The 25,982-nt window shown below is 32.3% G+C and overlaps 1 protein-coding gene across 4 annotated transcripts in view; it reads left to right on the top strand.

The window, feature by feature from the left end:
- The window catches only part of LOC114342489 (putative fatty acyl-CoA reductase CG5065), a 269,687-nt gene that overhangs the window by 44,758 nt on the left and 198,947 nt on the right, over positions 1–25,982 (top strand). For all 4 annotated transcript variants that reach the window (XM_050648568.1, XM_050648570.1, XM_050648569.1 and 1 more), the window contains exon 2: positions 18,084–18,276. In XM_050648568.1, coding sequence (XP_050504525.1) covers positions 18,091–18,276 — 186 coding nt within the window. In that variant the 5' untranslated portion in view covers positions 18,084–18,090. The remainder of the gene's footprint in view (positions 1–18,083; positions 18,277–25,982) is intronic.

Raw genomic sequence — 25,982 nt, 5'->3', positions numbered from 1 at the left:
GTGTTTAAGTTGTACTTCAATTTGTTTTTCCTTCCGTTTGTGTTCTTATCTTTAAATCTGCTCATGTCGCTGTTCTGTGCCTGTTTTGTTTCTCGGTCCATCATTGTGTTTTCTTCAGCTAGTTTTTTGAACAAGTTGGTTCTGTATTGTATGTTACTTTTTCTATCCGGCTTGTTTTTTGGTTCCACTTCCATTTAATGCCTTCAATAACTATGAATCCATATCCAATTTTTGTCCTTTTCCCATTAGTCTTTTCATCTGCTGCTATCTTCCTAAGGTTTCTTTGTATTTCTATCTCTTTTAATGTTAGGTCACATTCTATATTTACTCTATTTTGCTTATAGCTCATTAGTTTACCCTTGGCTTTCAGTATTTTCATTTTATCTTCGAATTTTTTACATTCGATAACACACATTGTTTCATTTATCTTTTGTACCCTATTTATTTCTGTACCCTATTTTTGTACCCTATTTTACTCCCATTTTTGTTTCTATGAAGTTCTCTACTTGCTCTGCTTCTATTGTGTCTAGTGGTAAGCCTCTCATTATTAGGTTATTTTTCTTCTTTTCTTTCTGACATGCTTCCAAGGTTATTTCTATTTTATCTATTTTTTGTTTCATCGTAGCCATTTCTTTCTTTAGATTTTCATTTTCTCTTATTATTTCTTTCATTTGCAATTTGTATTCACTATTTTCCTTCCTAATTTCTTTTAGTTCCTCAATCATATTACCCATTGTATTTTTTATATATTCCAGGTCCTTGTTTTTCTTTTTATTATCGCTTGCTAATTGTCTCATTAGTTCCATCATTTCGTTCTGGCTGCTGGTTTCATTCGTTGATGGTTTCGACCTGTCTGGTGTTCGGTTCACTTTTCTGCTCCTGCTAAATATATCTAGCTCCTCTTTGCTTTTTCTTTTACCGTCTTCATTAATGCTATCATTACCATCTGCCATCTTTCTTCTTATTCAAATAATCTACGAATTAAACGTATTCCAAAATTTGGCAAAAATACAGGGTGTAACAAAAATACAGGTCATAAATTAAACCACATATTCTGGGACCAAAAACAGTTCGAATGAACCTAACTTACCTTGGTACAAATATGCACACAAAAGAAGTTACAGCCCTTTGAAGTTACAAAATGAAAATCGATTTTTTTTTAATATATCGAAAACTATTAGAGGTTTTTTGTTGAAAATAGACATGTTGCATTCTTATGGGAAGAGCATCTTAAAGAAAAATTATAGTCATATTTGTGCACCCCATAAAAATTTTATGGGGGTTTTGTTCCCTTAAACCCCCCAAACTTTTGTGTCCGTTCCAAATAAATTATTATTGTGGTGCCATTAGTTAAATTCACTATTTTTAAAACTTTTTTGCCTCTTAGTATTTTTTCAATAAGGCAGTTTTTATCGAGTTGCGGCTTCTTTTTTAATATGTTTACATAAAAATTTTATGAGGGTTTTGTTCCTTTAAACCCCCCAAATGTTTGTGTACGTTCCAATTAAACTATTACTGCGGTACCATTAGTTAAACACAGTGTTTTTAAAACTTTTTTGCCTCTTTGTATTTTCTTGATAAAGCATCTTTTATCGAGATGTGGCTTCTTTTTTAATATGGTTCAAAATATACTTAAAAATGTAAATCATAAATAAATTTTCATATATTACATATTACCAAGTCTCCATAACCGTACTTTACCATACCATATACAAATATGTGGTGGATTTGACAAATATTCAAATATCTCGATAAAAACTGACTTTTGAAAAAAGTACTAAGAGACAAAAAAGTTTTTAAAAACTTGTGTTTAACTAATGGCTCTACAAAAATAATAAAATTGGAACGTACACAAAAGTTTGGGGGGTTTAAAAGAACCAAACCCCCATAAAATTTTTATGGGGTGTCCAAATTTCATTATAATTTTTTCTTAAAATACTACTGACATAAGAATACCAATTGTCCATTTTCAATAAAAAATATCTAATAGTTTTCGATATATTGGAAAAAATCGATTTTTATTTTGTAATTTCAAAGGGCTGTAACTTTTTTTCCGTGCACATTTGTACTAAGGTAAGTTAGGTTCAATCGAACTATTTTTGGTCCCAGAATATGCGATTAAATTTATGACCTGTATTTTTGTTACACCCTGTATATAGTACATTTGCCAGAGTATTATTAGTCCAACCGTGAGAGATTTGACCTCTAAAACTCATACGAACAAGCTGAATGTTACTGACTATTTCACTAGACTATTTTTAACTGATAAAACGTCATAGCAATGCCACGTTTCCTACTGACAAAACTCCTTTCCTACTGACAAAAATCAAGATTTGGATGCCAGTCAGGTGAAGAAATCAAAAAATTGTTTTCGGAAAATGTCCCATTGAACACTCAGAGGTCCATTTGGACCCAATTTTCGGAGTTCCTACGGGTGAGAAAGGCAATGGCGAAGACTATAAAGAGTCGTCTGTAAAGTCAATGTGGAATACTACAGCAAAAATGGTGCAAGAAAAATAGGTATTTTACGGAGTACGGCATAAAAATCGACCCTTTCACAGATATATCTTTCAAATGTGCAAGATTGGCCAGAGATACCAAGCGGAGGCAGCTTCAAAGTGTTTAAGAAAAAAGAAAACTCAGTTCAAAAGCATTATCTACCGAAGAACTATTAAAAATCGTCCAAATCTACGACGAGGAAACCTCCGATGAAGCACTAAACAGTGTTTTCACCTTTATTTAATTTGAACTTGCTTGGAGAGGCAATGAGGCCTTGGTTGAGGATCTTGGTTCAAAAACTGTCCACTTGGAATCAACACCGTATCTAAGTGGACAAAAATGTCAGCTGAAAAAATTGGAATATAGTATGGTATAGTTAGACCCAAACCCAGACATCCAAAGTGAAAGTTATCCTCCAACACCAAATTGTTCTATATGGTCCACATAAGGTTCAGAAAAAAGTCACACCATTTTGAGCGTCGGGTTTGGGGGGAGAGGGGGGAGAAATCTGCAAATTCGTAGTTTTTTACGTTTTTCGTCAATATTTCTAAAACTAAGCGGTTTAGCATGAACAACCCTCTACACAAAATTGTTCTACATTAAATTTGAAATAAAAAAGGCCCTAAATTTTTTTTCTACTTTTTCTATACGGCTAGTTGCCAAAAGTTGTGACTAGTATTTATATACTCCTATACCAAATTTGGGCCGGTTTAAAAAATAATTAACCGGGCCCCCTGGCCCTTCAAATTTTTTTTTGGTCAATTTTTTTTTTCAAATTCTTGTACAAGGCTAGTGGCTCAAAGTTGGAACTACTATTTATATAATCCTATATCAAATTTGGGCCGGTTTAAAAAGTAATTAACCGGGCCCCCCGGCCCTTAAAGAATTTTTATTTTGTTAAAAAAATGCTAGGGGCTATTAAAAAAGCTTCTGTTGTCATATTATATTGTTAAGCGAAAGAAAGATAATACAGTCGACAGGAAAAAATACTTAAGCTTTTAAATGCCGTTTTAGAAGATCTAAATTAAATTTTCAAAAATAATACAACGCTGGTCATCGACAAAAATAAAATTCGGAGAGGAGTTAAGGAAAACAGACGGCAACTCTAGCGCGAGAATAAAAATTTAAACAACTCAATTAAAGGGCTATACTGTGATGAAAGAAAATATCAAACCATGGTCTTCGGAAACGAGAGGCGAATTATGAAACCTGAAGACCATATAGCTTTAATCGAAGGACCCGGTAATTTATATTTTGGGTACTTAGCTCTGAGCCATTCTCGTGTCATAGATATTGTCGAAGGAATATCTATTATTATTTACAAAGCCATAATATAGATCTAAGCAGTTTAAGTGTTATGGGATGTGATAGTACAAATGTCAATACGTCTGGAAGGTGGAATCATTGGAATTATAGAAAGGCGAGTGCATAAACCATTACAGCGGAATGTATGCCCGTTGCACGCTACTGAACTTGCCTTGCGATATTTTCTGCAAAAACTAGATGCGCACACAAAAGGTCCCTATTCATATTCTGAGCTGATTGGATCCCCTCTTCCCAATTGCGAAAAAATGCCTGTTATTAAATTTAAACCCATAAAAGCTATGCTGCCTCTTGTAAACGAAAATGATCTAAGTCCAGATCAACAGTATTTATTCGAACTATATAATTATATAGTTTTCTCCAATATTATAATAATAATAATAATTTGAGATGGAATATGTTCTCAAAGTTTGGCAGAGAGAAGTCCAGGATGGCACAAACACGTTGGTTCATGACAGCGAACCGCATTAGAGTTTATGTAGCTACAACTGATCCTTTGTGAAAGCTTAAAGATTTTAGCTGAGTTTGTATTACAAGACAAGTATATTCTCGTATGAGGTTTGAGATAAAAACTTAGCCAAGATTAAAATATGGTGCCAGGCATCTATGGAAAGTAATACAGGCCTCGAGAGATTTTCCGAGTAATGTCTCATCAATTATCAATAAAGTTATTCACGACAATGCTTAATTTGCACACCCGGAAGTCATTCAAATTTGTATGTTAACAGATTCACGTTAACGTATTAGAGAGGTTGCTGTCAGAAAAATTTTAAAATGTAGGAAGGCTGGTAGAAAATTGCGTTTTCATAGTAACCCAAATCCCTAAATCAATTCCGATACAGAAGATTACATACATCTCATAGTGGGCGGGTGGAACTCGCCATGCAGCTACCTCATCGTGATGAGTTCTGGGTTAAATAAATAATAATACACAAAATAATGTTAAATATGTCCATAATAGTTCAATGTAACAACCTTTCGTGCCGAATATTGATTCAAGCAAAGAGGAGCACAGTTCACAGCGCAAAAATAGTAAATAAATATGAATTGTTTAGATCTACCCCTCTTTTATATTTTTAGTCCTGGGGGCTGGTTAAATTTTTTTAAATCATGATGAAAATTTCTTAATGAGATAGTAGCACCGATATTAATATTTTAGACACTAGCCCGCCCCAAAAATAAAGCAAAAAAAAAATAATTTTGTTAGGCCCCCGGGGGCCCGGTCAAAAATATTTTAATTCGGCCTATGTTTGGTACACAGTATTAGGACTACCATACACAACTTTTTTTTACTAGCCCGTTTAAAATTTCCCAAAAAAATTATTTTTGCCCTTTTTCGGCCCGGCCTACTATGCATAACCCTTCTAAAATAAACGGTTACAAAGTTACGGAGGTAGTATAGTATAATTGGTCCAAAAAAAGGCCTAACCCAGACATCCAAAGTAAAAGTTTTTCTTCAACACCAAATTGTTCTATATGGTCCACATATTGTTCAGTAAAAAGTTACACCATTTTGAGCGTTCGGTTTGGGGGGAGATGGGGGACAAGTCGGTAAATTAGTAGTTTTTTTACGTTTTTGGTCAATATTTCTAAAACTGTGCTTTAGCGTAGGGAATGTTCAGAATGTTCTCTAGAAAAATGTTCTACATAAAATTTAAAACAAAAAAGGTTCTATACATAATCGTTATAAAATCAACGGTTCTAGAGTTACGAAGGGTGAAAAATGGAGGTTTTCGATACTTTTTATATTTACCGATTTCTCCCCCCTCTCCCCCCAAACCCGACGCTCAAAATGGTGTGACTTTTTTCTGGACATTGTGTGGACCATATAGAACAATTTTGTGTTGAAGGATAACTTTCACTTTGGATGTCTGGGTTATGCCATCTTTTGGATCAACTATACCACACTAATACGGAATAGACACAAAAAAACATAAAATAACAAAGCATTTTCATTGATCTTCTGCTGTGTCAGCCTTGTTCAAATGTTCAAGCAAGGTGTTTCTGAACAGGAGTTAAATAAATTAACGGGTCACTCAAATTCAAGCTCTCTAAAACCATATCTGCAGCTGGATTCCAATCACCACCAGAAGTTGATCGAAAATCTCAGAACAACAAATAAAGCGCTGGACCTTCGAGTTACCAAATGCTACAGGTCAATAATAATACACAAAATCATGCTTTGGTAGAAAAGAATGGGCAAACTACTATAGCTTATAATAATTGTACATTTAATATCGTTAACAAATAAGTAAAGATTATGTTTCGTTGATATGGTGCATTAATTGTCTCGTGAAATAGTCTTGTCGAATATCATTCGAGAGAAAATTATTTACCGACAAAATTTTCTTCTGGTTTTATTCAAGTTTGTTGCCTTTTGGCAATTTTCGCTTATGAAATTTTGACAAAATGAGTCGAAATTTAACATTTAACATTTAACATTTTAACAATTTAACATTTTAACAATTTAACATTTTAACAATTTAACATTTTAACATTTAACTGTCGAAATTGAATTCGCGAAAATTGCCAGGCAACAAACTTTCATACCAGTCGAAAAGATTGCCGGAAAAATTTTCTCTTATAATATTATACATATATGAAAATATGCCCTATGTTACGATAGCGATTAGCGAACGTGCAAATGAGAAATATTTTTATTGGTCTTGTGGACCAAGGAATGTCTCAGAGGAACATAGTTCAGTGATAAATATAACACAGGGTGTTGTGTCAAAAACCTATGTTAGGTATCAGCAGGGCTGCTTTATCCATTAGGCAATATAAACAGTTGCCTAGGGCAACTAATTATGAGAGGACGGCAAAAATACTGTACAAAATATATTTGTATATAGAAATTAAAATCGAATAACATTTAAGTACATCGTACATCTATCAATGGAATATAAGTGGGCATTCATTCCTAGAAAACAAATTGCATTTTGTTAACACTATTCATTCAAAAAGGACAGAAGTCGTAAATTTAGGGATTATTGGGCCGTCGGCAGCACCGCAAAGACGGCGGGCGCATTGTTCTATAATTTTTTTTAAACTGAATCCTTTTGGGTTATTCGTGGTTGAAAATTTGCCAGTTTCATTGAAAAATGTCGCCTTTTGGGACGGTTTTTGCGAATACCTTAGAAATTATGCATCTAACGAAAAAAACTATATAAAATATTTTTGTAACTTATGAAAAATCAAAGAGATTCGTTCCTTCATAAGTCTTCTAGTGATAACATAAAAAGAGATATGGTAGGTGAAATGAAATTTTTTTTGTGCATGCTCAAATGGGTGTATCAATTTAATAACAGAGAAATGGTCGATTTTAAGGGTATAATGCTATCAATATCTTTTGTAAGTACTGCCTGAAAAGACCTTTAAAATGACCACACTGTTAAATTTCGAATACATTCAAACTAAGCGAGATATGGTGCAACAAAAAGGATGACTAATTTATTTTAAGATAAAATGCGAAGTATGTATATTTTAACCCCTCATCCACCAGATTTATATGCATCGTTTTGCTTCTACAATACCTTTTACTATAGTGTTATTTCTATGTTCAACAAGTTGGACGGGTTTAAAATGTATGGTTTTTGAAAAAAATAAGATCAAATTATAGAGAGCATTATTAAGTTTTAACTAAGCGAGATATGGTGCAACAAAAAGGATGACTAATTTATTTTAAGATAAAATGCGAAGTATGTATATTTTAACCCCTCATCCACCAGATTTATATGCATCGTTTTGCTTCTACAATACCTTTTACTATAGTGTTATTTCTATGTTCAACAAGTTTTACGGGTTTAAAATGTATGGTTTTTGAAAAAAATAAGATCAAATTATAGAGAGCATTATTAAGTTTTTTTTTAAATCTTTCTTTTTCTTCATGTAACATGTAACTCGAAAATGATAATAATCACTTTCGAATTACATGGAGAAAAAGGAAGATTTTTAAGAAAATTTAAAAATGCGCTCTATAATTTGATTTTATTCTTTTCAAAAATCATTCATATTAAACCCGTCTAAGTTTTTGAATATAGAAATAACATAATAGTAGAAGGTATTCTAGAAGAAAAACGATGCATTTAAATTCTGATGGATGAGGAGTTAAATACACTTCTCATTTTTCCTTTAAATACATTAGTCATAAGTTTTTTGCACCATATCTCGCTTAGTTTGAATGTAACCGACATTTAACAGTTCTCGTTTTAACGGTCTTTTCAAGCACTACAAAAAGTATTCGTAGCATTATACCCCTAAAATCGACAATTTCTCTGTTATTTTAAGTTGAATACACCGAATGAGCATGCAACAAAAACATCTTTTTCCACCTACCATCTCTCTTTTTATTAAAACTAGAAGATTTATGAAAAAATTAATCTCTCTGATTTTTCATAAACTACAAAAATGTTTGATATAGTTTTTTTCGTTAGATGCACAATTTTTATGGTATTCCCAAAAAACGGTCTCCGAAAAGTGTCATTTTTCAATGAAAATGGCAAATTTTTAACCACGAATAACTCAAAAAGCATTGAGTTTTCAAAAAAATTTATAAAACAGTTATTGCTTAGAATTGGGTTCTCTGACCACTTCCAGTGTTGGTTTGATGAAAAAAATGTTCACCCCCGAGAATGGGTGGGAACCACTCCTAAGTTAAAAGCGTCATAGGATATAGCCTAGACTTTGTTTCTTGAGCTATTCCCTACTTACAGTGAAAATATCAAGTAAATTGATGTAGTAGGATGGGATTCTGAGTCAAATACCCTCACTGACTGCACTAATAGATACCTACATCATTCATACATTAATGCATTCACTTAAAGGTTCATTTGGATACCACAATAAAATCACCCAATCACCAATAATTGGCATACCTAAATATTCAAAGAAGAGTGGATTGAAAGATATTTTCCCTAATTTTGATATTGCTTTGCGCATTTATTTGTGCCTCCCAGTTGCCAACCAACGTGTCCGCTGAAAGGTCATTTTCGAAAATGTTAAGAATTTAAAATAGTCATGAAAATAATTTCCGATCAAGTATGACGCAAGAACGTCTTAACAATTTGTCGATTTTGTCCATAGAAAGTGACGTAACAAAGGCGATAAATTATGACATTATTGATGATTTTTCCAAAGAAAAATCAAGAAAAAAATCTGATGTGATCGAACTGGAATGACAATTTTTATTTATTCTTAATTAAATAAAAAAAAGATCCAACAATTTCTCATCTACAGCTCCAAAAGCAGCTTTTGGAAGCTACAGGTGTACGTGTTTCAGTTAAAACGATAAAAAAAGAGTTCGTGTGTACAGGATTGTACAGCAGGTGACAGTCACGAGTTCCTGAGTTATCCAGGCAGCACAAAATTGATCGTATAAATTGGTATCTTCAACACCAAAACAAGAAAATTGGAAACTGACAAAATTTGCTATTTTCAGACAAACCCAGAATTTTTGTAAAATCACATGACCGACCAATTCGTATACGTGGAGGGTAGGGATTTCAATCCAGCAGTATTTTCAATCCAGCTGGATTTTTGCAAGATTGGCCTGAATCCAGCTGGATTCAGCGCGGATCCAGCAAAATGTGGAATCAAAATAAAAACACGATTTTAATGTTTTTTTGTGTGTATGCTAAATTTCTAAACAACAGAAACATTAATTATTTAGTTTTTTGAAAGTGATATCTTAAAAACATACGCCTTACCTACTTCGCACAGAACTGCACATATAGCCAGTAGCGGAGAAAGCCCTTCCGGCCTCTATGCTGGTCGGTTTTAAGGTCATTAAAAATAGTCATAGACCATTGACAAACGATCGCCTTTCACTCCTTCGGTCTCATAAACAGCCATTACCTTTTCCAAAATATTACCGTAATCTTTTTGAGAATCAGTTTCTTTGGCTATAAATGTTTTCTCTGTCTCGTTTCAATTCAATCTCAAGTTCTTGTTCCAAAGTAAAATTCACGGGTTCCGAATTAGTTAGCCCATCTTCTTCCATTATCTCTTGCACTGGTTCCACAGTTACTTGTTTATTTATACGAATCAACAAATTTTTCATCTCTTGTCGCATTGCATTCTTTTTCGGTATGGGGAAGTAACCAGGATTGTTTAGACCTTCGTCATACTTTTTTTGATTTTATAAATACACTAATGTACCTTAATGAAGGAGGAATATGAACAGTGGGGCTTGAAAATTAATGTGGAAAAAACTAAATACCTACCCATAGGAGCTGAGCTAGCCAATATCGAACTAGAGGATAATGAACAAATCACATCCTGTAGTGAATACACGTACCTGGGAGTAATCTTCGATAGAACGGGAAAATACGATGAGGAAATAAAGAAAAGGGTAACACAATCTAGAAGAACAATTGGATGCCTAAATGGAATACTTTGGAGCTCCGAAATAGGAATACAGCGAAAATACAACATCTATGAAACACTTATTAAAAGCAGCCTACTTTACGGAGCAGAAACTTGGAGAATAACCGAAAACAACAGGAAAAAATTAGAAGCTGTAGAAATGGATGTGTTTAGAAGATCGTTAGGTATATCCCGTAGGGAAAGAATTCGAAATGAGGAAGTAAGACGACGAATTGGAATAGATGGTTACTTAACAACAGACATTGAGAGGAAACAGTTGATTTGGTATGGTCATGTTCAAAGAATGGAAGACACAAGATTGCCCAAAAAGATCTTGGAGTAGGTACCACCAAACCGCAAAAAACGAGGAAGACCCAAAAAGACGTGGAAAGACCCAAAGCAATGAGTACAAGGGATCTTAGAGATGGCCAATGGGATGATAGAAGGACGTGGAAGTTAGGCATCGGACAACGTCGAAAGACGTTCTAAAACCGATACATACATACATACCTGTAATCTCATAGAGGCGCCGTTCCGTGATTCTGATGCGTAGTGCTTCCGATAGATCGGCATTAAGGCTAGAGTCCTGGCTATTTAGTTTGTCTAAGACAAATTTCATGGTTGTGTCGGCCGTTATCAAAGTGGACTCTATTCTGCAAAGAGCTTCTTCTTCTTCTTAAGGTGCCGTGTCTGTATTCAGACGTTGGCCGTTATCATGTTTACAATTTCCTGAAACCTCTCTCCTCTCTATCAGCTGCTGCGCGACATAATTCTTCTACTGTGCAGCCACACCATTGTCTAATATTACGCATCCATGAAAGTTTCTTTCGACCAATCCATCTCTTTCCCTCCACTTTTCCTTGTATTATAAGGCGAAGCAGATGGTATTTAGGTCCTCGAATTAACCCGTGTTGAGCTGCCCCCCCCCCCACTTGCAAAAATTAAGAAACAAATAGCCCTGATTTATGAGCTATTTATGAGCTTTCATATTCCGCAAACTAAAAATTTTGAGCTCGTTCCACTGAGCAGGAATTTAATACTTTAGTGGGGGGCTGACTCAGCCCCCCCACTACTTAAAAATAGGAATATTGAATCGGTTTTTGCGGCAGAATTACGAGCTATTTATGAGCTCTTGAAATTATATAGTTTCGATTTTTGAGCTCATCCCCTTCACCTCCAAACAACCCTTCAATTGATTTAACTTAAGAGAAAAATGCTGAGAAAACTTAAAATATATCGTATTGCGAATATAATTCCTATAGCTTATATACTCTAAGAATAAACTATTAAATCACGTGCATTTTGATTATTAAGCTACAACCCCTTCGCAAGAAAACCACCCTATCTTCCCGGCTTAAGAGAAAGTTGTGCTTAAAATGCATTAAATTAATTATTTGGCGACTACATATCATTTAATAATTTATAAGCTTCCAAATTACGCGCATTTAGATCAGTAAATTGCAATTTATTTTGTATAGTGCAGTCACTGAAAGTAAAAATCAACGATTACCTTCAATTTCGGTGAACCTTCATAGATTTTCACGAAAATTGGTCAGTGGTTAGAGGATACCTCAAGAAACAAAGGTGACATGGTACCACCTTGCGCCTTTACCCTGAGGGTGGATACCGCCCCTTCTCGGGGGTGAAAATTATTTTATAAAAAATAACTGCACAAATCTATAAAAGAACAAATTATAAGCAAAATTTATTATATAAATCTATTAAAATAAGTCAATACTTTTTAAGTTATTAAAGATCAAAAACTTTAATTATTCGTGTAAAAAATGCATGTTTTGAAGCGGTTTTTCGTAAATCACTGAAAAACTGTAAGTTTTTACAAAAAAGTTAATAGTAGTTTAATTCGTATAGCTTATATTCTAAGAATAAACTCTTAAATCACGCGCCTTTCGATTATTGAGCTACAACCCCTTCGCAAGAAAACCACCCCATATTCCCGGCTTAAGAAAAAGTTGTACTTAAAATAATTTAAATTAATTATTTGGCGACTAGATATCGTTTAATAATTTATGAGCTCGCAAAATATACGCATCTCAATTATTGAATTGCCATTTTCTTTCTATAGTGCAGTCACTGAAGGTAAAAATCAACTATGAACTTCGATTTCGGTAAATCTCCATTCATTTTCACGAAAATTGGTGACCGGATTTTGATGCTATCAACTTTTTCTGGAGCTCATTTTTGATACGTATTTCTAAGTACTTTGACAAGTATTAAGTACCTAAGTGCTATAAAATGCATCTCTTTCCCGTTATTTAAACTTGAATCCTTAGATTTGAACAGTCGCAGAAAAAAATATACATTTAATTACCAATAACTTACTTTAAATTAACATTAAAGGGTTTTTCAAGTAAGCAATTTATTGTATTTTTTATTAGCTTCCATTTTAGTGATGAAAACTTTTTTGTAAAAACTTTTTTAGCAGTTTGAACAGTTTTTGAGTTATTTATGAAAAATCGCTTTAAAGCATGCATTTTTTTTCACAAAAATTAAAATATTTAATCTTTAATAACTCAAAAAGTATTGATTTATTTTAATCACATTATATAAAAAATTTTACTTACAATTTGTCCCTCACTCGATTTGTGGGGTTATTTTTAATAAAGTAATTTTCTCCCTTGAGAAGGGGTGACATATACCCCAGGCTAAAACCCCAAGTTGTTATTGTCAATTCGTGAAAATTAATGGAGATTTACCGAAATCGAAGGTCATAGTTGATTTTTACCTTCAGTGACTGCACTATAGAAAGAAAATGGCAATTCAATAATTGAGATGCGTATATTTTGCAAGCTCATAAATTATTAAACGAAATGTAGTCGCCAAATAATTAATTTAAATTATTTTAAGTACAACTCTTCGTTAAGCCGGGAATATGGGATGGTTTTCTTGCGAAGGGGTTGTAGCTCTATAATCGAAGGGCGCGTGATTTAAGAGTTTATTTTTAGAATATAAGCTATACGAATTAAACTACTATTAACGTTTTTGTAAAAACTTACAGTTTTTCAGTGATTTACGAAAAACCGCTTTAAAACATGCATTTTTTTCACGAATAATTAAAATATTTGATCTTTAATAACTTAAAAAGTATTGACTTATTTTATTAACTTTATATAATAAATTTTGCTTTTAATTTGTTCTTTTATTGATTTGTGCAGTTATTTTTTATAAAATAATTTTCACCCACGAGAAGGGGCGGTATCCACCCTCAGGGTAAAGGCGCAAGGTGGTACCATGTCACCTTTGTTTCTTGACGTATCCTCTAACCACTGACAAATTTTCGTGAAAATCGATGAAGGTTCACCGAAATTGAAGGTAATCGTTGATTTTTACCTTCAGTGACTGCACTATACAAAATAAATTGCAATTTACTGATCTAAATGAGCGTAGTTTGGAAGCTTATAAATTATTAAATGGTATGTAGTTGCCAAATAATTAGTTTAATGCATTTTAAGTACAACTTTCTCTTAAGCCGGGAAGATAGGGTGGTTTTCTTGCGAAGGGGTCGTAGCTCAATAATCGAAATGCACGTGATTTAATAGTTTATTCTTAGAGTATATAAGCTGTAGGAATTATATCCGCAATACGATATATTTTAAGTTTTCTCAGCATTTTTCTTAAGTTAAATCAATTAAAGGGTTGTTTGGAGGTGAAGGGGATGAGCTCAAAAATCGAAACTATATAATTTCAAGAGCTCATAAATAGCTCGTAATTCTGCCGCAAAAACCGATTCAATATTCCTATTTTTAAGTAGTGGGGGGGGGCTGAGTCAGCCCCCCACTAAAGTATTAAATTCCTGCTCAGTGGAACGAGCTCAAAATTTTTAGTTTGCGGAATATGAAAGCTCATAAATAGCTCATAAATCAGGGCTATTTGTTTCTTAATTTTTGCAAGTGGGGGGGGGGGGGCAGCTCAACACGGGTCTCGAATTATATGGCCGAAGTATTCTGTTTTTCTCGTCTTTATGATGCTTATGAGCAGACGTTCTGAATTCATCATTTGAAGAACATCTTCATTGGAAGTGTGCGAAACCCACGATATCTTCAGGATTCGTCGATATATATCCCACGATATATCGATACAGGTTTCTGTTACATAAAACTGGTTTCCAGGTCATAAAAGCCTTCCGTGATATTTCGATCCTAGTTATTATCTCTTACTTGACCTTGATCTATATTAATCTTTCCAACTACCATCTACTTTGTTTTTGAAATGTTGATTTTAAAGCCTCTCCGATAACTTGCTTCACTGACAAGATTTAGTAGTGTCTGAAGATCTTGTAAATTTTCAGCAAGAATGGCTGTATCGTCAGTGTATCTAATATTGTTGATTACTTCTTCGCCTAGCCTTACTCCTAAAGAGCTTCTACAGCTGGTTAAAAGTGACGATTAACTCATTGATTATTGACCACTCGCCAACAGAGAATTTTATCGTAGAATCAATGTATATCAACGCTTTATCGATGCAAACTTTTAAGCTATAGAAACTTTCCAGCACATTGAGCTACTGCCAGCGCGATAGAATGGCAAGTTGCCGACGCACGGCTTTGAATAAGGAGGCTAATGAAGACATTAAGTAACTTATTTCGAGTTTAGCACGTTTGCGGATCCGCACGGTTTGCTGGATCCAGCATGTATAAAAAGCGCTGGATCCAGCTGGATCGCTGGATGCTGGATCCAGCTATTGCAATCTCTAGTGAAGGGTGGTGAAGACCAGAAATAACGAAAACTACCAGATCTGTTCACAAATATGAAGTAGGAAGTGTCATGTTCTGGGGAGCCATAATGATCGGTAAAAACTAATTTAATTTTTGTCCAACCAGCTTTAACAGATCGCAGGTTTGTTGATTTGGTTCTAGAACCTATAGGTAGGTTCAGGAGAGGAGAAATGAGAGAAAATTTAATTTTCATGCATGACAATGCACCTATATAAGTTTTATTCTTTATAAAATGATGTGTGTTCGTTGTGGAATTAAATAACGAAACTATTGAAGGAAATGCACAAGTTTTATTTACATGTTAACAGCTCAGAGTACAAAACGATACTGAATTAAAGAATACAAATACAAAATATTTCTTAAAATCTTTCATAGTCCTGGCACATATCATTGACACTTCGAAATTATCAGCTTGGGTGTTCCTCATCTGCGGTGTAGACTAGATATTGAGATAAAAATGCACACAGTGGCGTGCTCGCCATAACATATATACCAGCAGAGTGACTACAGATTTTCTTGAAGCAGAAGATATCATTCTTCTGCAGTCCTGCTTGCTCACCCGACCTTAACCCTACACAGAACTTGTGGGATATACTTAAAAGAAAAATTAGAGCCCGCTTGGATAATCCACAAAATACTGCACAGCCAGTACAAGCTTCTCTTGAAAAATGGAACTACATACCCAATTTGATTAGGAGCATGCTCACGTAAATTGAAGCTTGCATAAACTGACTAAAAAAAAAAACATAAATAATAAATAGAAACAATTTAAACATTATTTGTTTTACATTGAAATTTTTCATGCTATTGAAATTAAAACAAATAGTTTCAATTTTTTATTTCCAGACTTTATTGTTTGCTTCAATTTATTTATATGTGTTGGGGAATAAACTGCTTTAAAATATTGTTTCACTTCGTATGTTGGTTTTTTTTTTAATTTAAATTCGCTTGAAATTATAAGAAATACCAGATGATTCCATATAAGTTTGGTTGTGTGTATCTGTTGCCCCATAAATTGTAAATTTTTAACTTAAGAGGCTACAGTAGCGATCAACAGGTAGCATCAAACGCGTTCCAAGATTGCGGCTCTAATTTTGAATATTTTGTCGAGATATTTGGCACACATATTCGTAATTAATAAAGAATGGCGGTACAGAGCCCAATTTCAGAAATATGTTAGTACGTGGAAATTACTCTATAACTAAATAAAATATTGAAAAAAGCAGCCTGTACCACCATTAAGAAGAAAAAACAAATAAACTTTCTTCAAATAAACTTTTTTATCCTATGCCTAGATGTTGTGTAATTTTGGAACTACTAAAATTTTTTATTTCTAACAAGAAATCGAACATATTATAACTAAATAACTAAGAGCTCTAAAATTATTGAATTTTTCCCGAGTGACACTTTGACAGTTTTAATTTCACGAGCCAAAGGCGAGTGAAATTATGTCCAAATGTCACGAGGGCAAAAATTCTATATTAATTTTAGAGTTCGAGTGCAATTTGTTGCGATTATTTCATGAATAAAACTGTTCAAAACCAAAATTTTATTGTAATTTATCATTTTATATTGTAATTTTAATTTGTAATTTTATATTGTAATTTTTACGTAAGTACAAATTAGTACAATTAAACACAAAGTTTTTATAAATATTTTACGGTTGAAAGTCATCACTTTTATAATTTTTAAAACATTAATTGCCATTAATGTCACTGAATGTATTTTTTCGTAGCAACGAAGGGCATCTGACGTAATATACTTAACGACGGGCAATTATCAAAAATTATCGATTTAATTCAGATATCTGTAGCTTTCTATTGGTCAGAATCTTCTATGAATGAAATAATCAGTAGTAATTTCATAAGAGCTCTAAAATTATTGAATTTTTCCCGAGTGACACTTTGACAGTTTTAATTTCACGAGCCGAAGGCGAGTGAAATTATGTCAAAAGTGTCACGAGGGCAAAAATTCTATATTAATTTTAGAGATCGAGTGCAATTTGTTGCGATTATTTCATAAATAAAACTGTTCAAAACCAAAATTTTATTGTAATTTATTTATGTAAGTACAAATTAGTACAATTAAACACACAGTTGTTATAAATATTTTAGGGTTGAAAGTCATCACTTTTATAATTTTTAAAACATTAATTGCCATTAATGTCACTGAATGTATTTTTTCGTAGCAACGAAGAGCATCTGACGTAATATACTTGACGACGGGAAATTATCAAAAATTATCAATTTAATTTAGATTTCTGTAGCTTTCTATTGGTCAGAATCTCCTATGAATGAAATAATCACTGTCATTTTGACAAACCTGCGTCAGATTTTCTCTAATCTGTTCTGTCATCTTTATCGATATCTGTTCAGTGCAGTAGTGTGTTAATTTAAGAATTCGTTTTTGTTGTTTCATAGGAAAATAGTGTTTATTAATAGTTAATTTATTGTATATTTGTTGTTGTTGTATAAGTTGTTGGCCTCTTTGAAAGAATAGATTGTTTTTAATTGTGAGTTTTAGTTATATGTACTCGTAGGTAGGTAAGTATATTTTACGTAAAAATATTTCGAATTCTAATGCGAGTATATAAAGTTTTAGGAGGATTTTTTATTCTAAAAATATTATCAATAGTTTAACAAAATGGAAAAAGTAAATCAAACGAAAAATAAAGTGAAACCTTTCAAGAAAAAGTCCATTAAAAAACGTGCCAAAATTATGCGAAAATCGAAATTTGTTTCGCTTCACAACAAAAACTGATTGTTTATTATTGTTTTATTATTAGATATTTCATGCAAATACCTTTCTAAATACCTATCTTAACATAAAATTTTCACCCATTTTGGTTTATTTTTATAAATATCTATTTATTAATATTAAAATCGTTTTCTATTACTTCCATTTAGCGCTACTATGATATTGTCAAAATATTAATCTTAGATAATGTCAAAGATTACCACTGTTGCCAAAGTTTATGATACTATCTCCCGAAATTATATTTTGTTGCTACCTGTTGATCGCTACTGTTTACTCTTAAAAAAAATTATTATGAATTATGGATAGTTTTGTTCTAGCATTTTTCTAAATAATTTCAAGCAAACCTACTTTTGAATTTTATATAAACTTTGATAATATTTGTTTTACTTTACATTTTTATAATTTGCAGCAACAAAATGTCCGTAGCAGACTTTTTCATAGATAAAAATGTATTCATTACTGGAGGCAGTGGATTTCTAGGAAAACTGATAATAGAAAAGCTTCTAAGATCATGTCCAGGCATCGGAAAAATCTATGTTTTGTTAAGACCAAGAAAAGGTAAAGCAATTGAAGAGCGTCTTGAAAAAATTATCGAATCACCTGTAAGTAATTCCTGATAATTTATCGTTTAACAATATTATTTAAAATCGCACGATATTGTTTATACAATGATGAGCGCGCTAATAACCGCCAAAATAACGCAAAAGATGGCAAACATATTAAGTTGTGAGATAAAAAGAGATGAAAGTACTAGAGGTAGGCAGTTTTGCGACACAAGCCTGTAAATGTAGGTACATTATATTTATTATTTCCCACCTTTAGACGTATCAGAGGAGTATGTCAACTAAAACTGTCACTGTCACAGTGGTAGTTGCCAAATTTGTCCGATACGTCTAAAGGTGGCAAATAATTAATAGAATGTAAGTTTCTAGGTTTCTATTGCTAAATTTCCCATCTCTGAAGTTTCATCTCTTTTTATCTCACAACTTAATATGTTTTTCGTCTTTTACTTTATTTTACCGGTTATTAGCGCACTCATAACTGTAGATACATACATATATTAAAAAACTAAATACCTACTAAAAAACAATGATATTTTTGTAAAATCAGATGAAAAGCAGTAATATACTTTTCGTATATATATTTACCATCCAACATCTAGGGTCATACCAATAATAATTAGAGATGCAACAAGTCAAACTAGTTTGATTCTACTCAACAAACTTGACTTGAAAACCAAACTTTTTTTGTACAAAAGTTTGACTTGACTTGATTTCGATATCCAAAAGTTTGACTATAATATTGCGCATCGTGGTTATTTCGAATTCTAAATTGAGAGCGTACTGCATTTAGACGAGCAGCACACCCCAAAAAAACGCTTATTTCTCGAGATACTGACCACGGAGAGGTGAATGGCCAATTTTTGTCATACTGTATGTTTTTGATAGTGCTGAAAACGAAAATGAGGTTTATTTTAAATTTTAAGTGGGGAACATTGTCAAAATCGCAATTTTACCCTAAAAATAAAAAAAATGAAATCACGTTTTTTTGCGTTTAGTAATAACTACAGCTCTGTTTAATTTTAATATTTTTTCTAAAAATTGTACAGCTGGTTCCTAAAAAAACTGATACGACTCGTAGTAAGATTTGATTATTTTGAGCTGTGTTTGATTGGTCTGACATTATTTTATATAATGACATAATTATTATTATTGACACATGATAGTATTGATACATGATATTATTAGACAAATAATAAAATAAACAAACAAACAGCCATTTTTTAAGGTTGAACGAGTTGAACAGAATAATAGTCTAAGAACTAGTGAACCCTCCGACTAACGGTCGTCCTGTAAGGTTAGAAATTTGTCTAGTGATAATTCATAGCACACCAAGGCTAAAAACCATGACCTGGCAGGCATCAGCCGTACACGTGTATCTACCAGGTGAATCGAAAAGTGCATAGTTTAGGGGTAAAATAAACTTTCTCCTGTAAGGTTTAAATTTAAGTATGTATTTGAGTAAGTCATTTAGAAGAAATGTGTACAATGACAGACGATTCTGAAGAGCATAAGACCTTGCCAGGCGAGGGGAAGGATTAGGGGTTTTCCTAAAATTATTTTTTTTGTATCGAACAAATTTTTTTTTAGGTTTTTTGAATCATTTCCAATAGAAAAGGTCTTTAGTGATTTTTCTCTTAAGTTAATATTTTTTGTTATATAAGCGATTGAAAATTTTGAAAATTGCGAAATCGGCCATTTTTAACCCTAAATCGGACATTTATCTAAAAATTTCAAAGTTGCCAAGGTAGGTGGATATTGTTTAAATATTGATTGATGAAATCCCAAAGAGTTTTTTTCAATACAATATCGGAAACCCCTTTGCTTTTTAATTGCTAATCAAGCGGGCGCGACACTGTAGTATAAGTGAGGACGTTTGAGTTGGCATAAATTCATTATCTCGAGAATAAGCAAATTTCAAGAGAAATCGTCAGACAGTTCGATGTTAATTTTTAAATTAGGACTTTTTGGTATATATATAATACTAGTGACGTCATCCATCTGAGCGTGATGACGTAATCGATGATTTTTTTTAAATGAGAGTAGGGGTTGTGTGATAGCTCATTTGAAAGGTTATTTAATTCTCTATTGAGTAATATAAACATTAACATAGTCATTTATACAGGGTGTACAAGAAAATTTTTCTTCTATTTGTCAAATTTAATCAAAGTTAATTTAATAAAAAAAATTTTTTGTACATCCTGTATAAATAATTATGTTAATGTTTATATTAGTGAATAGAGAATTAAATAACCTTTCAAATGAGTTATCACACAACCCCTACTCTCATTTAAAAAAATCATCGATTACGTCATCACGCTCAGATGGATGACGTCACTAGTATTATATATATGCCAAAAGTCCTAATTTAAAAATAAAAATAGACCTGTTTGAGGATTTCTCTTGAAATTTGCCCATTCTCGAGATAATGAATTTATGCCAACTCAAACGTCCTCACTTATACTACAGTGTCGCGCCCGCTTGATTAGCAATTAAAAAAAAAGGGGTTTCCAATATTGTATTGCAAAAAACTCTTTGGGAATTCATCAATCAATGTTTAAAGAATATCTACCTACCTTGGCAACTTTGAAATTTTTAGATAAATGTCCGATTTAGGGTTAAAAATGGCCAATTTCGCAATTTTCAAAATTTTCAATCGCTTATATAACAAAAACTATTATCTTAAGAGAAAAATCACTAAACACCTTTTCTGTTTGGAATGATTCAAAAACCATAAAAAATTGTTCGATGAAAAAAAATAATTTTAGGAAAAACCCCTAATCTTTCCCCTCGCCTGGCAAGGTCTTATGCTCTTCAGAATCGCCTGTCATTGTACACATTTCTTCTAAATGACTTACTCAAACACATACTTAAATTTAAACCTTACAGGAGAAAGTTTATTTTACCCCTAAACTATGCACTTTTCGATTCACCTGGTAGATACACGCCTGTCAGGTCATGGTTTTTAGCCTTGGTGTGCTATGAATTATCACTAGACACTATGACCGTTAGTCGGAGGGTTCACTAGCTCTTAGACTATAAGTTATCTGACAAATTTTAAGTTTTGGCAGTGACACTGACAGCATGTAAATAATAAATATTTATCCTTCAAAACACACTGAGTCGTATCAGTTTTTTTTAACCAGCTGTACAGTATATGTTGCACACAATAGTATCTGTTTCAAGCTTTTAGTCTTATTCTAGTAAAAGTTATGAATTTCTTAAAGTACAAGGTGCAGATTCGTGAATTGCAAACTTTAATCGCAAAAGTTGGGTGACACAATTTGAAATTTAGATTTTTAATTACATTATTGTTAAAGCATAGAGTACAAATAAGTTTTCTGGAAAGTTTTAGATCAAAATGTTTTATAGAAAACAAATGGTGCAACTTTTAATATCGACGTTATAAATCCCCAAAATAACGCTAATTTTTCGAGATACTGATCATGGGTGGTAAATGGCTAATTTTTGTCTTACTCTATGTTTTTGATGGTGATGAAAACGAAAATGAAGTTTATTTTGAATTTTAGGTGGGGGAACATTGTCAAAATCGCAATTTGACCATAAAAATAAAAAAAATTAAACTAAATTAAACAAAAGCTAAATTTCAAATTTCGTCACTCAACTTTTGCGATTAAACTTTACAATGCACAAATCTGCACCTTGTACTTAAAAAAAATCATAACTTTTAATAGAATAAAAATAAAAGCTTGAAACAGGTCTTTGTCTTCAAAAATGTTAGAACTATATACTGTATAAATTTCAGAAAATATATTAAAATGGAATAAAGTTGTAGCGAGGTAAACGCAAAAAAACGTGATTTCATTTTTTTTTTATTTTTAGGGTAAAATTGCGATTTTGACAATGTTCCCCCACATAAAATTAAAAATAAACCTCATTTTCGTTTTCAGCACCATCAAAAACATACAGTATGACTAAAATTGACTATTCACCTCTCCGTGGTCAGTACCTAGTCATTTTGGGGGTGCCTGCCGCTCGCCTACTTTTGTTTCAACTTATTTGGACAGGTCTAAACCTGTATACGCCAGGGAAATAAGGCAAAAATATACCATGTTCGGGACACTTGAGCAGCCAGGTTGCAAATGGGTTTTTTGGGTACTATAATATACCTAATACATTATAAATACAAAAATGCCCGTGACAGTTCGGACGAGAATTTTAGTTATTAACAAATAAGGGGCAAAAATGACAGGTTTTTCGTTTAAATCGCTACAGGTAAAAATAAGGTAATTAAATATCTTATTTATAGTATCCTTCTTTTAGTATATGAGCAAAGGTTTTAAAATGGCTGTTTTTGAATTTTAATCCGATTCTTTGTTGCTTCGGAAATTTCAAAAAAACATTAAAATTTCGAAAATAAAAAATTGCTATAACTTTTGCGAAAATGAACTTAAGACTTTCATATTGCATGAAAAGTTGAGTCAAACAGTCCATATAATGCACAAAAAAAATTTAAGACGATTCGTCAATTAGTTTTAATATTATTCAATTTGTTTATCCCAAAGAGCTTTTTTTCGCAATGTTATTGTTCAGAAAATAGTAATAATATAGCAATTCTGTGGAAACCACGTGAAAGAAGAATAGTTATATTTTCAAAGCATTTAAAAAAATCGTTAAAAAGTCATTTTTATCATTCCGAAAACATTTTTCTAAATGGCATTCTTGGCTTAAAAACAATTTGAATAACTTTGTTAATATTGACCCTAGACTAAAACTACTTTGGGATTTGGAAAGCTGGTATTTTTACACGAATTTTCAAAAAAAAAGAACATTTTGCCTAGATTAATTAGGGTCAAAGTTAGCCACTTTTTTTATTTAATTCACAGCTACTTTGTTTATAACAATTAAGCAACCTAACTATCGCCATTTTGAAGTTCAAGGTATATAGTTTATGTGTAAAGTTTGACTAAACTTTGAACTTCAATAAAGTGGTTAATAAAGCTTTAAAAATTACGTCCTAACGAAATCGATTCGTGGTCGGTGGAGGGGAATAATTATTAAAATCCATGCACTCAAAAAATTAAATTAATTCTTTAAACATAATATGCTCCAATTAATATCTCTGAAGCTTTTTGATGGATTTTGATCATAATTTTTTAAATTTGTATCTACTCGTAGTCTTGTAGAGTACTTTATGTACACATAAATCCACCTAACATTACAAAATGTTAGAGGAAACCCCCTTCTCACTCAGGGATATGAAAAATAGATTACGACCGATTCTAAGACCTACCGAATATATATATATAATTTCATAACAATCGGTCAAGCGGTCTCAGACAAGTATGGCAACTAACAGTGTGACAGGAGAATTTTATAGATGCAAATATAGAGATGCCTATTAAATAATAGGGATTGGTGACAGAAGAGTGAAAATTAAGGAGTGTATGTATTTTTTAATTCTACTCCATATAAAATTAAGGTAGACAATTTTGTACAAAAAAATAAAAAAAATGTCAAGGGGGCAACCCCTTATAATTTATGGGCATGAAAAATAGATTAGAAACTATTCTCAGTCAGTGGCGGCTTGTGATAACTTAAAAAGGGGTGTTCAATTAAGTAATGTAATTATAGAAATGGTGGATAAGAGCCGCGGGCAATTGTGGCAAAGGCAAAAAGTTTTTGAGGGCCTCGCCCGTTTTTGTCTAAATTTGATATTATTTATTACTGTTGTTCCTATATAAATAAAACATAAAAGAAATATGACATACGTTTTATTATCGTATGCAATACATTAATAAATCAAAGCGAATTAGAAACAAAATTTAACTTTTAAAAATAATATAAAAATGTCTGTAATTTTGTATTCAATTTATTGAATTTATTCATTTTATTTATACAAAAAATCCATTCTTCGATTTTTGTGTTTTGCAAAAACAACGATAACACGAGCATTAAAGTATGAAGATAACACCAACAGAAAATATTGTACCAAACTGTGAACCGAAACGCTCCACTGGTCTCTGCGTGTACTGCACAAATCCTCACTGTTTTAGATAGGCGAAATGCTTTTTCACCGATTTTAAGATTTCTCTTTCTAACTACAGGCGTAGGTTAGCATCGGCTGGTTCAATTTGAATTCTGCACCAGAGCATAAGTAAATATCTGCACTGCAGCGGCGTGGAGCAAATAAATATGATTCGTAAATAAAGTTATATTTTAATGATTCTGAGATTTCAAAAATATATTTTAATGACACTATAGTATTAATAAGATTTAAAAAAACTTTATTTTAATGAAATTTTATTGGGTGTTCACTGCACAAGTGAACCAATGGAGAAACCGCCCCTGTTCTCAGTCCTACAGAATTGCTGTATCATATTATCATTTTCTGAACAATAACATTGCAAAAAAGCTCTTTTGGATAAAAAATTGAACAAAATTTAAACTAATTGACGAATCGTCTTGAAATTTTTTGTGCATGATATGTACCGGTTCTCTCAATTTTTCGTGCAATATCAAAGTCTTAAGTTAATTTTCGCAAAAGTTATAACAAATTTTTTATTTTAGAAATTTTAGTGTTATTTGGCAATTAACGAAGCAACAAATGATCGGACCAAAATTCAAAAACTGTCATTTTAAACCTTTGCTCATCTACTAAAAGACGAATACTCCAAATAAGGTATTTAATTACCCTATTTTTATCTGTAGGGATTTAAACGAAAAAACTGCCATTTTTTACCCTTATTTGTTAATAACTAAAGTTCTCGTCCAAACTGTGACGGGTAATTTTGTATTTATAATGTATTAGGTATATAGTACCCAAAAACCCATTTGCAACATGGCTGCTTAAAACCTTATTTCTCTGGACTAGTACTCTGCTACTCCGCAAATTAGTTATAGTTCATATTTCGAAGTATTTACCTTGACTTGTTTGTTACGGTCGTTTTGAAGTCTGTGCTTTGTGCGATAATGGCTGAACCTGAACCATTTTCAGCTCAGAATACGTACCAGAACAAAAAATTAAGTCTGATTTTGAAGGTATTTCTACTGCAAAAATTAAGATAAAAAAATCTGTAGACGAAGCAGAATTAATTAAGAAAAAGGCGGCATGCGACTGCAAAAAAATGAAAATTGCAAAGTGCATATTATGCAAAAATAAAGAATAGCATTATAAAGTGATAAATAGTTTTTTAAAACGACATCTGATGCAAAGTCACAAAAAATGCATTGAGCTTACTCTGAAAAAATATATTATTTTGTTGTTCCTTCATAAATTTTTGTTGAAGTAGATTAAATTACACTTGGTATGATAAAAAACCATCCAATGAATTTTTTGTTGTAATCTAGTAACACTCAAATAAAAAAGTGAAATGGTTGACACATTATCACCAATTACCGATAAAACAAAACTTGCCAACAAGCAATTGTATGCGTACATGAATCATTTTCTTGAATTTACGACTCCATTTTGACTGAAATCGCTACCCGTATCAAGTTATTTTTATATGGGACTCATTATATTTATAATTTGGTTATCTTGATTGGCAACTAACATTTCTATCTCGACAAAAAAAGTATATCTGTTACAGTTCAAGTTGATTATCCAGTTGGAGTTGACTCCAACTAGTTGGAGTCAACTCTAACGGCTGGTTTCAGTACAAGTTGATTATAAATATAAAATGAAGATTTATATTCAACATTTACTAGTAAAAGTAGACTCCAACTAGGAAAAGTATACTCTTCCCAATGCCATTTAGTAAAAGTTGATTCTGATTCACACAAAC

This window comes from Diabrotica virgifera, chromosome 4, assembly GCF_917563875.1.
Source record: "Diabrotica virgifera virgifera chromosome 4, PGI_DIABVI_V3a".
NCBI classification, from domain to species: domain Eukaryota; kingdom Metazoa; phylum Arthropoda; class Insecta; order Coleoptera; family Chrysomelidae; genus Diabrotica; species Diabrotica virgifera.
The sequence above is the reverse complement of the archived record's forward strand: the minus strand, read 5'-3'. Positions and strand labels throughout refer to the sequence as shown.